This window comes from Schistocerca serialis, chromosome 2 (assembly GCF_023864345.2).
Source record: "Schistocerca serialis cubense isolate TAMUIC-IGC-003099 chromosome 2, iqSchSeri2.2, whole genome shotgun sequence".
Taxonomy (NCBI): domain Eukaryota; kingdom Metazoa; phylum Arthropoda; class Insecta; order Orthoptera; family Acrididae; genus Schistocerca; species Schistocerca serialis.
In genome coordinates, this window is record NC_064639.1 from 1,159,717,466 (window position 1) to 1,159,731,657 (window position 14,192).

Below are 14,192 nucleotides of genomic sequence, written 5' to 3' on the forward strand. Positions count from 1 at the left end.
TGATTATGTAGTTTTGGAGCACAGCATTGTATATCACAGCAAGTACATCGCAAACTGTGGGAACACTGGAAATGATGAAAAAGTATTTGAGATGTGAGCTATACAAAGATGTTGAAAATTAGGTGGACTAATAAGAAATGAGGTTCTCTGCAGAATCAGCAAGTGGAGGAACATTTGAAAAACACAGGCAAGAAAAAGGGACAGGGTGATGTGACATGTAATAAGATATGAACATTTTGTATGTCATAAATTTTACAGATCAATTCTACAATAAATCTGGGCTAATGCAGAAACATCACCATAAGCTGCCAGTAATTAACACGAGCATTCGTATCGCTCACAATTTTACATGGTACACAAATATAATTTTTCTCAAAAAATTCATCATATCATTTATTTGAAACTGTATGTATATCGAGCAAGCAGTAAAGGAAACAAAAGAAAAATTCGGAGTAGGTATTAAAATTCATGGAGAAGTAGTAAAAACTTTGAGGTTCGCCGATGACATTTTAATTCTGTCAGACTGCAAAGGACTTGGAAGAGCAGTTGAACGGAATGGACAGTGTCTTGAAAGGAGGGTATAAGATGAACATCAACAAAAGCAAAACGAGGATAATGGAATGTAGTCAAATTAAATCGGGTGATGCTTAGGGAATTAGATTAGGAAATGAGACACTTAAAGTAGTAAAGGAGTTTTGCTATTAAGGGAGGAAAATAACTGATGATGGTCGAAGTAGAGAGGATATAAAATGTAGACTGGCAATGGCAAGGAAATCGTTTCTGAAGAAGAGAAATTTGTTAACATCGAGTATAGATTTAAATGTCAGGAAGTCGTTTCTGAAAGTATTTGTATGGAGTGTAGCCATGTATGGAAGTGAAACATTGACGATAACTAGTTTGGACAAGAAGAGAATAGAATCTTTCGAAATGTGGTGCTACAGAAGAATGCTGAAGATTAAATGGGTAGATCACATAACTAACGAGGAGGTATTGAATAGGATTGGGGAGAAGAGGAGTTTGTGGCACAACTTGACTAGAAGAAGGGATTGGTTGGTAGGACACATTACGAGGCATCAAGGGATCACCAATTTAATATTGGAGGTCAGCGTGGAGGGTAAAAATCGTAGAGGGAGACCAAGAGATGAATACACTAAGCAGATTCAGAAGGATGTAGGCTGCAGTAGGTACTGGGAGCTGAAGAAGCTTGCACAGGATAGAGTAGCATGGAGTGCTGCATGAAACCAGTCTCAGGACTGAAGACAACAACAACAACAACAACAACAACAACAACAATGTTGTTAGTAGTGAAGAGAGAGATTTATTTGACTTTTTTACATTGCAATTTTGTTTTATACAAATAGTTAAATATGCAATAAGTAATCTGCAAATCTGAAAGCTGAAGATATTCAATTACAAAATATTCCCGACCATAATTTATTGAACACAATGTGTATATATTTGTTACATGATTGAATTAAGAATTATTTTCTGCAGGTAATATGTTAAAAGAAAACTCATAAATGTTGTAAAGTAAACAAAATTGCAAAAAAAATTTAACTTTTTTGCAGCATTAGGATTGTTGTTAGCAAATGTCTACAATTTTGTCACAACAGAGGTCTCCATTATAAAACTAATGTAATTAAAAAACTGTAATCTCTGAGAAATATCTAGAGCATAGCTACGGGTTATAAATAGCACATTAACTGTGAATATTTTTGTTACATAGTTTCATGGTAGGTAAGAAGTGTGTCACTTGTATCGTTTACTTAGAACTGTGCTAGTTTTCTGATATATATTTTCTGTGGAGTGTCTCATAAGTGTCACTGGAAGAAAATGAAAGCCAATTAATTGGAAATTAGAATTTTAATTAACACTGAACTATTTTGTAACCACTGGACATCAAGGATATTTTAGTATCTACAAATGAACTTCAATCCACAAACACTGAAGAGATGTAATAAAACCAAATAATATTTATAGCTCTACTTTCTCTGATAAATGATCATGTGCTCAGATAGCTGTAATGCTGAACACCACTAATAAAATAATTACATGCATTATTAAATTGCATGAAGTTCTTTTATGGTACTAAAAAGTAAACATTACAATACACAATCAGCACTGAAAAAGATTTTGTAGTTGAGGTGTTATGTTGTCAGTGCTGTTTGCAAGTAGTTACAACAGAGCAATGCCTGTAATTCTTTTTCCATCAAGAGCTTCACATTGCCGTGGTTACACATTTAGTTAACAAACAAGGTCATACAATAACAAAGTAAGTATATATTCATTCAGCTCCAAAATATTTCGTGATTTACTTTGGCGGTACAGTACTCCTGGACTATTGTTACTCAGGCAATGATAATGTGAGGCCAGTGAAAATTACACATTCTTTAATCTACAAATGTAATTAATTTGTGTGAGGATAGTTACAGAGTGGAGGACAAAGGGGTAGAGTGAGATGAGGAGAACAGTGACACACATTGTATTTTGCGTTCACTATTGTAGTGAAGGTGTTTATTTGCAGACACAACTAGAAGGGTGCCAAAAGAGACAGTATACTCAGCTGATGTGAGACAAGCTGTTTTGCATGTCCTGAATAAGGTAAAGTCCCAGTCTAGAATGGATGACACTAAGGCACATCATAGGGACTTCTAAGAGTGTGGCATCAGAGGTAAAAAACAGGAGGGAACATTAGCCAGTAACCCAACGTCAGGTGCTCCTTGAAAAACAAGTAATTGGGGGGGACAGAATGATTCATAAGCATTCAACTGCAGATCCAAGTAAACCGGCTTGGCAAATTTTGGATGGTCTGGAGCACCAGGAACTGAACCCACATATCCCTACTGTAAAATGTCACCTAGTAGCAGGTGATTTAAATTGTGGACTACCTCCATGTGAAACAATCATACTCAAAAAATAGGGAAGCCAGGATAGAGTTTGCAAAGAAACATCGAACAGATTGGTCTGAGGTTTTATGGAGTGATGAAAATAAATGTAGTGTGTTTTCTTCTCATGGTGTACAGTATATACATCAATCCAAAACCAAAGAGTGAACAAAAAGTACTAGGTACCAACCATTAAGCACAGCGGTGGCAGCATCATGATGTGGCGATGCTGTTTCTAGATATAGTGTTATTTCTGTAGTCCAAAGGGAAGGCAAAATTAATAGTTTCCTGTAAAGTAGCATTTAAGGGAAGGATATGGTTCCACAAGGGAGAAAGAATATGCTACATAATTGGATATTTAAAACAGGACAATGATTCAAAATACATCTCCAGCCATTTAAAAAAAACGTCTTTTCACATAGAAATCTGAACTTTTGGTGTGGCCAATCCAGAGTTTGGATCTAAATCTCCAACTGAACACCTCTGGGAGGCACTGGACCAACATGTTCATAGTAGAAGCTAATCAAATAAGAATCTATTTGCTGCTGCTTTATTGGATGAATGGTCAAAACTTCCACTTAACCTATTAAAAAAGCCAAATACATGTGTAGCTGTGATCAAAGCTCATGTGTATGCAACAAAGTACTGATTTGTTCATCAGATTCCAAAATAGTTTTGTTTCATTCCTACATAATTGGACCTAAAATTTACTTTTGAACCAGGCAGCTATTCAGTTGCTGTCAGACGGTCCACAAGTTAAAATTATCAATATACCGTAGAAGAATTGTTATTTCTATTTTGATGTAAGATACTTTGTTAATCTGCTGGCAGTCTTTCTACTACAGTGATCTTTATGTAATTTTAACTAATGCTTTCTACAAAATACTTCTGAGTACTACTGTATGTAGCTTATTTGGAAAGTGAGAAGTTATAACCTGAAAACTTCATGAGAGCTGGTAAAGATTCTGTGTAGAACATTCATTTTCAGTACAATAAGAGGTAGCTATGGCATCGGTGCTGAATGCAATTTAGTAGTTCTAGTCCTGTGTGATGTGAAGTGATAGGGACACTTCTTTGTGGCTGGTTAACAGGTGTGTGGCATCCTTTGTTGTATGGGGAGAAAGTATATGGCATTTGGTTGAGGACACCATGGGGGCAGGCAGCTTTTGTACAAACAGAGGTACTTCAGTAGGTATCAACATAATGGAAATAGACATTGAGAAAGGTTTCTCCTGAGCCAAAGCATGCCAGAGAAATAAATAGGGAAGAATGTGATGAGGTTCAGTAGAAAGAGGAAAATGAGTACATATCACAAATGTGTGTGAGCGTCTGAACCATGACGAGTTTAGGGTTGGAAATGGTTAAAGTAAGAAGGCATGGGGAAGTGCCATTGAAGGGCCTGTGGCAGTTCTCCAGATGCAGGTGTCATCTTAAGCTTCTGTGTGAAGTCCTTAATCAGCATTATTGACCTGATATACATGACTTGTTTAGGATGAGGATAATTGATACAGTGAGTCATAAGTTTCAATCCCGTTTTTTCAATGTGAAATGAGATTTTTTAATCTTATTATAAGGGGTGTATACAATGATACTTTGCCTCCAACATAGATAGTAATCAGTTGAAAATAATGGGAAAAGCATTAAGAATCTGATTAAGCAATGAAAAGTCAAATGTTTCAGTGTTCTGTTGTAGAAGGGCACAGTGAGATGTGACAACACACATTATCGAACATTTAAACAATAAAAACAATAAAAACCTTTACTGGCTTTTCTTCTTCATGAGTCCTGGTCTTTTAAAAAATTATTAATATCTGATTTGTAAACAATTATGTCATAAGGCACACTGGAGAAAAACTTTCCATGGCAGTTCATACTTTTTCGAGGAAGGTATATTTCATGCTGAAACGTTTTGGACTGCTATGATTGTTTTGTGCAAGATACAATCTTATGTACATAACAAACAATCTTTGGCTTTAAATTCAACAATTATCCAATTGATAAAATAGGGTTCATGTTCAAGTTCACCAGATGTCAGTTCAGGCTGTGGGGGAAGGACATTTGATGCACAGAATTAAAAGAACCTTTGAAGGGTGGACTGGTGGATTGTCTCAGCTCTATCACTTCTGTCTTTATTTTCCTTAAATGACTGTTTTCTTGGCTATTCACTTCTATCACTTCATTTCTCTCTTCACTAACTACTTTCTCTGATGCATCAGATGCAATTCTGATTTTTCCTTTTAGCCCCATTTTATTTCCACTCCTTCATTTTGCTTTTGAGGATCCTTTTAATAGCCGCAGAACTTATGACAGTAGCATGTTCAAACTTTACAGAGTATTTTTCCACACATTCAGATGTGGGGTGCAGTGTTATCCTTCCTGGGTTTCCTTCGAGTGACTACAAGCAGCAAGAGGGTACAATTATTTTTACACAAATTCAATCCTCTTATGAATTAATCCACTTATGAATAACTTTTTGAAGAAAAATGTACATATCACTGCTAGCAATGGATACAATTAAAAGAGAAGTCGCAAGTTTGTCATATGAACAATGCCACTGTATGTATAGCTAAGTTCACAATAAAGGCACACTGACAGTCACAACCAAATGCTACACTGAGAAAGTGCACAAACAAAATGTCATACATACTCTGAACAGGTACTGTTTGTAAGAAGAGTCCAGTAACACCAATAATAGATGCCCAGCCCACAAACTGCCATATAAAATAAGTGGCAATTACAGCCTGTATTGGAGTGATCCAAATGAACTGCAGAAATAGTGGAACCAAATCAAATCTGTTCACGTCATTTGACAGAAGATTGACCATTTGTCCAGCAGCAGTCTGACCAAGTGAAATTTTGCTCAGACGCATGACCTGGAACACAAAAATTTCAGATACTGTATATTAAACAAAATAAAACATTGTAATTATCTGAAAAATTTTATTTTCCACTTTCTTATATTACTAGTAATGGTTTAGTATAGCCTTCAGTGAAAATCTATTCCACAGTTCAAGTTTGCAATGTTTGTTATATTCTGTTGTAAAATAGTTGAAATTTCAACATGGAACCCACAAACAAAATGAAAAAAAGTGAGTGGGTATTCTGCCATACACTACTTTTCCAAAAAAAAAAAGTTGGAAGGAATGTAATCAGAGATGGTTAGTTTATGTTGTTATGGATGATGTTATTACAGCACAATTAAGTCTATATGGAAGTATGCTCAAAGTCAATGACAGATTACAAAGACGTGTTAATCTTATCACATTAGCACAAGGTTAACACTGCTCCAAGTACCACCACTGCCAGCAAAATAGTTATTTTTAGTAACCCTCTTATGGTCATCCAACTGAACTATTACATTATAATCGATCACTACACATTTAATAATGCACTAAAATCACATTAAAACAATCTAACAAACAAATACAGGTTTTCATGGCAAATCAAATTTTTTTATATTAATATATGGAAAGTTTTGGTTGAGAATAAAGGAGAAGACTCACTGAAAGACGCACACGCACATGTTTAGGCCAGGGAGGTTACAGGGGGCGAAGGATGTGCTGGAAGGATAACTCCATCTGCACATCTCTTGTTGTGCTCTGCTGCATCAATGTGGAACTCAATGCAGTGGTAGCAGCAGAGCTGGTATATAACATGGCTGCTTTCAGAGGTGGCCCAGCGAGTGATGGCACCAAAGTAGGTGGTTCTGTGTGGGTGGATATGGAATGCGTTGCATCTGGGTCTTCCACAAGTGTATGATCCCTGTGATATGGCACTGGGGGTGGGAGTGGCATAGGGATGGACTAGGATGATGAGGTTGGGTGGGTGGCACAACACCACACTGGGAGGGGATGGAAGTGTCTTTGGTACGATGTCCCTCATTTCGGTGCATGATAGACAATCAAAGCCCTGATGAAGGACGTGATTCAGTTGTTCCAATCCTGGGTGGTATTGAGTGACAAGGGGGGTGCTTCTTTGTGGCTGTTTCTTGGATGGATGTGAGGATCAGATGTGTGTTGGGATATGGCATGGGAGATCTGTTTGTGTATTAGGTCTGGGGGGTATTGCCTGTCTGCAAAGCCCTTTGTGAGGCCTTCAGCATACTGGGCAAGGGAGTTCTCATCACTGCTGATGCATCTGCTATGGGTGGCTAGAGAGAGAGAGAGAGAGAGAGAGAGAGAGAGAGAGAGAGAGAGAGAGAGAGAGAGAGATATTGACTGGATATTTTATCACAGACACAGCCCCTTTGACTGTTCAGAGATGTCACTAAACCCGCCCAAAGATGTAAACACAACCAGGCATGAGCAGCACCTATTAGACGGAGGGTGTCCAACAGCCCATCAGTTCCACTCATTGCACCAGGAAGGAGGTACACGGCTTGTGTTGTCTGTAGTTCAACCATGTCTAGATGGTCAATACCGCGGTTCGATCGCGTCCGCATTGTTACTTTGTGCTAGCAAGGGCTCTCGACAAGGAAGTACCCAGGTGTGTCTGAGTGAATCAAAACGATGTTGCACATCTTCAGTTTTTGTGGCGTAAAGACCGTTCCATACTGCACAGCCATCTACAGAGTGAGCCAAGGTGACTAACCCTAAAGCATCTCTCCTGGACTGTACGTGTCGTCTGTCCGATACATGAATGGCTGCACTCACAGGGGATCTTATAAACCACAGATACTCCTGCCTCTTACAACCTAAGAAATCTGCAGTGGCAGAGCACTGTATTGACACTGGGAACTATCGTGTTCGATAATGTCTAAATTTTAGCTTCAACTTTATCTTTCTGGGACTCAGTAGTGAAAGAAGTAATTGAAATTCAGAGAAATGGTTCTGAGCACTATGAGACTTTACTTCTGAGGTCATCAGTCCCCTGGAACTTAGAACTACTTAAACCTAACTAACCTAAGGACATCACACAAATTCATGCCCCAGGCAGGATTCGAACCTGCAACCGTAGCAGTCACGCGGTTCCAGACTGAAGCATCTAGAACCACTCTGCCACACTGGCCGGCAATTGAAATTCAGTTGGTGATTAATTTAATTAAGAGAGATAACAGTTTCAACTTGGAAAAAATCATGGACTCTGGCAATTTCTGTAATTAAATCACAAATATGTCAAGGTGGTGCAGCTCTCCGTCACACATCAATATCGAAGTGTGGAACGACTGCACAGCCACAGATTTAATTTCCATGCATATGTTACAACTCTTTGCCACCTATGAACATCTCTGTGCCTTGTGCATCTCTGACCACATACACAGGGGTTCGATCCTCGGGTTTAAAAGGATTGAGCAAGTGCTGGAGCGTTAGTCACCTTAACTCACTTTGAAGATGGCTGGATGGTATTCAGCTGAAATAGAAGAAGAAGAAGAAGAAGAAGAAGAAGAAGAAGCTGAATTTATGCAGCTCCATGCCCAAAACTTTATGGAACAAAGCGATGTTGTTCAGACATGGAGGAGATACAGAGAGACATGAACTGTAGATGACATGCCTTGCTCGGGCTGCCCAAGGGCTACTACTGCAGTGGATGATCGCTACCTACGGATTATGGCTCGGAGAAACCCTGACAGCAATGCCACCATGTTCAATAATGCTTTTCGTGCACCCACAGGACGTCATGTTACAACTCAAACCACGCGCAATAGGCTGAATGATACGCAACCTCACTCCCGACGTCCATGGTGAGGTCCATCTTTGCAACCACGACACCATGCTGTGTTGTACAGATGGGCCCAACAACATGCCAAGTGGACCTCTCAGGGGTGGCATCAGATTGTCTTCACCAATGAGTGTCGCATATGCCTTTAACCAGACAATCATCGGAGATGTGTTTGGAGGTAACCCGGCCAGGCTGAACGCCTTACACACACACACACACACACACACACACACACACACACACACACACACACACACACACACCAGCGAGTGCAGCAAGATAGAGGTTCCCTGCTGTTTTTTTGGGGTGTCATTATGTGGGACCGATGTATGCCACTGGTCATCAAGGAAGGCTCCATAATGGCTGTACGATACGTGAATGCCATCCTCCGACCAATAGTACAACCATATTGGAAGCATATTGGCAAGGCATTCGTCTTCATGGACGACAATTCGTGCCCTCATCGTGCACATCTTGTGAACGACTTCACGATAACGATATCGCTCGACTAGAGTGGCCAGCATGTTCTCCAGACACAAACCCTATTGAACATGCCTGTTTATGGACAATGTGACCCACCAACCACTCTGAGGGATCTATGCCAAATCGCTGTTGAAGAGTGAGACAATCTGGACCAGCAGTGCCTTGATGAACTTGTGGATAGGATCCCATGATGAATACAGGCATGCATCAATGCAAGATGACGTGCTACTGGGTATTAGGGGTACCAGTGTGTACAGCAATCTGGACCACTGCCTCTGAAGGTGTCCATCTATGGTGGTACAGCATGCAATGTGTTGTTTTCATGAGCAATAAAAAGGGCAGAAATGGTGTTTATGTTGACCTCTATACCAATTTTCTGTAGATGTTCCGGAACTCTCAGAACTGAGGTGATGAAAACTTTTTTTGATGTATGCATTTTTGATCATGTTTAGAAGAGTAGATTGTTATTTCACGTGTCAACCATACACAAGAGGGGGCACCATGTGGCAAGGCCAATCTCCAGAGGGAGGCACCATAGTTACAATACACACTCTCTCTGTTTAACAGTCCAGCCTTACAGCACACAAATAGTTCCCAGAGAACATCTCTCCACCAAATGTGGATATAAGGGGACACTCATATTATCAACAATTCTCTGAATTCTGGACTGTCAGCGTTCGAAGATAGATCAGTGCAACTGAACAACTAAATTTCCATGCACTATGATCATTATCTTCACATTCAGTTATGTAATGTACGATTTCTGTTAACAAAACCATTGTAAATTGTTGCTTATCGGAGTTGCCATCATTTATGCTGTAGTTTGCCTAAGCCTGTTGGACCCCTTGATGAGACCATACGGTTGGGGCAGCCAAGCAAGCCATCTCAATAACAGCAACTACTCATAGTTGTGCAGGGTTCTCTTCCAGTTACATTTCTGTCCGACACCAAGAATATTTGGCAAATACAACCGAACAACCTGTCAAAGAGGAACAAGGAACTTAGAAGTCTGACACAAGGACAAAGGAGTAATAACTTGGCCGATGAGAAATTAAGTGAAGCTTTCCTGCCAAAACAACAGATAGACTTTACCATAGTGTAACATTCTTAATATTCTTGTTGCTGCTAACTCAATTTCATTTTCAGGAAAGTATAGCAGAATTTTGTATGTCGTGCAGAATTTTGTCGATCAGAAGTGGCTCAAACAAACTTACTGCAGCTCATGTCACTGCTGTTGTTCTCTTTCACACAAGAACTTTTGGTTGCACAATTATCAAAATTAGAAGTGAAACAGATATTCAAGAAAATTTCGATGTGTCTCCACCGCCATTTCTGCCTTTAAACTGGAAGAAAGAATACTTTTCAAAATAGACATCAAGATTGGAGTAACATTTCATCATGCACAAATTACTATGTGATGTCAAGTTTGGAGCTTTCTTCATGCTAATGATGGCATGAAATTATTTAAATTGATTCAAGATAGATATTGAAAGCCACTCATATGCAGAAATTAAAGTTTAGCTACAATCTTATTTTAAATCTCAAGTGCATGTAGCAACAGCCATAGAAAAATTCTTCCATTGTTTTAAAAAACCTAATCAAGGTTACAAAGAATGGATAGTGCACTTACTGGAGTCCACTACAAATCACAAATTTCTGCTGATTATCAAAACTGCAGAAAGTGACAGTGCCTCTCACTCACGGCGTGCTTATTCGGCACTTTTCTGATACAAAGTTATAGAATGGCCGCCTTAGTTTGACCAACCCATTGCTACAAGAATGTTTAGCTTAAATTCATGCACCCAACCAGATGCTTGTCTCAGATGACACACTCCTGTTTGAAGATGCTAGTGTGTTCACAATTCATCAACAAAACCTCCTAGGTTAGGCTGTGAGAGCAGTCATGCAAGAGTGCACAAATAAAATTTCCGGGTGGAAAGTAAATTCTAGCTTCTCAGCTAATGATAAAGCTTTATTGGTTGAACTCTGAGTAAACAAAGTACCCCTGAAGTTTCAATCAAATTGACACCAGCTGTTCAACTTCTCTAACCAACTTGGCATGCAAAGAAATGGGATGAAAGAAATTAACTGAATTGGAAACTTCACTGTTTAGCTGCTGCTTGTTCAGGATAGACTGACAGCAGGCGAGGCAGCTTTTGGGAACAGCAGGAGGCATGCCATGCCCCTGCACCAGGACTCCCGAGGGGAAGGCAGTGGCTGCAGCCTCCCTCAGTGTTGGCACAACCCCTTCAGAACATGTACAATAACACTTCATGTCTGGGAGAAGCAAGATGTTGGCAACATTCGGAGAGGAACGAATACCTTTCAACTACCGTCAAGTTTCTCTGCTTCTGGCAGCACCAGTGATGGACTCCCAGTACAGTGAGCAACAAATACTTGTCAGAGCCTGTTCATAATAGATGTTGCACATGTGTCATTTACAAAAAAGCTAGTATTACAATAGCAAATTCAGACAAAACAATAAAATTAATGGGCCTTGATTTATTTAATAAACTAGGCTTCACACACTGATGTCTCTACCAAAAAGAGTTTGAAAAATACACAGTACCCTTCTTCTGCAGGAATAACCAGCATTAATAACTACAGAACTAACATTATACTGATGTCGAACGCTGTGTCAAAATTCTGTAAGATACACAATACTGTATTAGCATTCTGAGTCTAAGTGAAACAGGATCTTTATTGCCTTACATAATGGCAGTACATAATGAGAAAACCTATCTTTGTGGTACGAAAACATAATGTAACACTGCAGCAGTTTTAATGCCGCACCCAATTTGCAGTCAGTCACTGATATTCGTATCTAATTCAAATATCAGAAGAATTAAAGTCTATATTAGCCAGTGGTGCGCAATTTGAAAAGCATATTTAAGATTTTACAAGCAGCCATTTTAAAATGCAGCACGAGAGAGTACACTTTCTTACAGTGAGAAGTCCAATACTTATGGTACATTTTGTCACAATAAGGCATCAGGCCAACACAACACCACACTGAAGCAATTGTGTATCTCCCAGTTACCAAGGATCACAGGCAATTACACGCTGTTCTAGGTCAAACATTTTACTACAGAAAATTTACTTCATGTGCAGCATCCAGAAGCAAACCCCTTCACAAACAATTACAGAAAGGAGTATAATTATCTTCAATTCTGTGGGAATGGTTGAGCCCATGACCACGATGTAACACAGGACTGAAAGGAGGTCAGCATTAGTCTTATCATCTGCCTTTTTATTGAACATCTAGATTGAAGCTAACAGTCTGATTGTCATCACTAGATTATGTGCAGTCATGGAGACTAAGTAATTATTACAAAACATATTCCATTAAAACTTAGGCTTGTACAAGTATTAGTCTAACTGGACCAGTTATAATTAGTTTAAGTCTCCATGACTGACTATAATGCACTGATGATACCTGCACTGTTAGCTGAAATCTGAATCTGCAATAAAATGAAGACAGATGAATTACAACTAAAACTGACCTCCTTTCAGTCAACGAATAAAAGCGATCTGGATCTCGGACAGTGAATGCAAATGTACATTTGACAAATTAATTTTAAGTTTACTGGGTACCAAATGTCTCCCACCACACAATACAACTAAAATGTTAACCATTACAGCACGTGCTTCCAATTACGCAATTGTCACAGTCTTTTCACATACACAACATGGTTTCTAAAGGCCAATCACACATGCATCCAAAACCTAACTGCTTGGAAAAATCAAGTCAAACTGAAAATGAAGCTTTCTCTATTACATTTGCAATCAGTGATTTATTCTACTTATGGACCAGAAGCCATTGGTGGTAGTATTTCAACTCAATAACACTTTTTCTTTTCGAGCAGCACAACACATACAGCAATGAGAATTGCTTTTATCGAACTATGATACTATGATTCCAAAACTGTCATCAAGTCCACATCTCAACATGCAAAAGGCAGACGTGATACCAAACTGCAGGATAAAAAATTTTGATTCTTCTGCTTATGTTTATGTTTATTCACTTTAGATTTTTTCAGTCAAGACAGTGTTTAACATTTTCCATCGAATGAGAAATTTATACGAAAACGTATACCCAAAGAACCAGTGTTATCCAAGTGGACTGTACAAAAAAGTTAATCAACCAGAAGTTAAATCATACTGTTGCATGAGACTTACTATCTGCAAAGGAGTCATTCTCATGCAGTCAGAATCATGCAAGACACAGGTGGTTGTTACAGAAGTGCTAAAACAGGAAGTGTTTCAAACGCCATGTCAATGCCACTGGGGGTTACTACTTACGATACACGTGCCTGAGGGTGGTGCTATTGGAAAAACATTGAAGAAGACATAAGTGATGGTAGCTTACCGCAACGAATGCCAGAAAAGGCAGTCAGCATCCCTGTGGCTACATTTTCCATTGCCACAAACACTGGTCACATTTACACGTCAACTATGCTGGACCATTTTCGGAACGCTCTACTGGCAGTGTGTCACAAAAGAATTTTCTGCATTTCCACATGCAATGCAAATATCATCTAAAACTTCTACGAAAACAATCTAAAACCCGTCAAGATTTTTCTCACTCTAAAGCTTGCCTATTTTAATAGATCTGAAGAAACATACAACAGCCATCAATTTTCATCACAGCAGTTCAAGTTTTCCTCTAAATAGAACAGCATATCTTATTTAAAAACTATGTCATTCCACCCTGCAGCAAGCTAACTCCCAGAGATACTTATAAGGATACACTAATCTCAAATGACAAAGTTAACACAGCAGTTCAATAAACATAACATATTATTTTTCAATAATAAATGAAAAGCACCAGTTTGCTTTTGTTCTACAATATTAATGTTGTTCTACCAAGAAACGACAGAAGATTCTGTTAATATTATGTTTTCTTTCACAGTACAGAGCCACTCCATAGAACACAAAATTCCAGCAGAAGAATTGCATGGAAGACTACACCAGCCACTAACATCTGTCCTAATGCCACTCCTGCATTTGCAGACTAAGCATTCACAACAATCTAGAACCAAATGTTTCAAAGTCAATGGTCAGGTATTCATTACCACTACAAAAATGGAAAGAAACAATGACTGACAGACGAAGTGATACAACAGTTCGGAATCATAATGTAGCATCCAAATGAATAGTGGAGTA

General features: G+C 38.9%; 1 protein-coding gene across 1 annotated transcript in view; it reads right to left on the reverse strand.

Moving 5' to 3' along the window:
- The window catches only part of LOC126458616 (ATP-binding cassette subfamily C member 4-like), a 305,514-nt gene that overhangs the window by 117,157 nt on the left and 174,165 nt on the right, over positions 1-14,192 (reverse strand). The window contains exon 5 of the mRNA XM_050095782.1: positions 5,533-5,758. Coding sequence (XP_049951739.1) covers positions 5,533-5,758 — 226 coding nt within the window. The remainder of the gene's footprint in view (positions 1-5,532; positions 5,759-14,192) is intronic.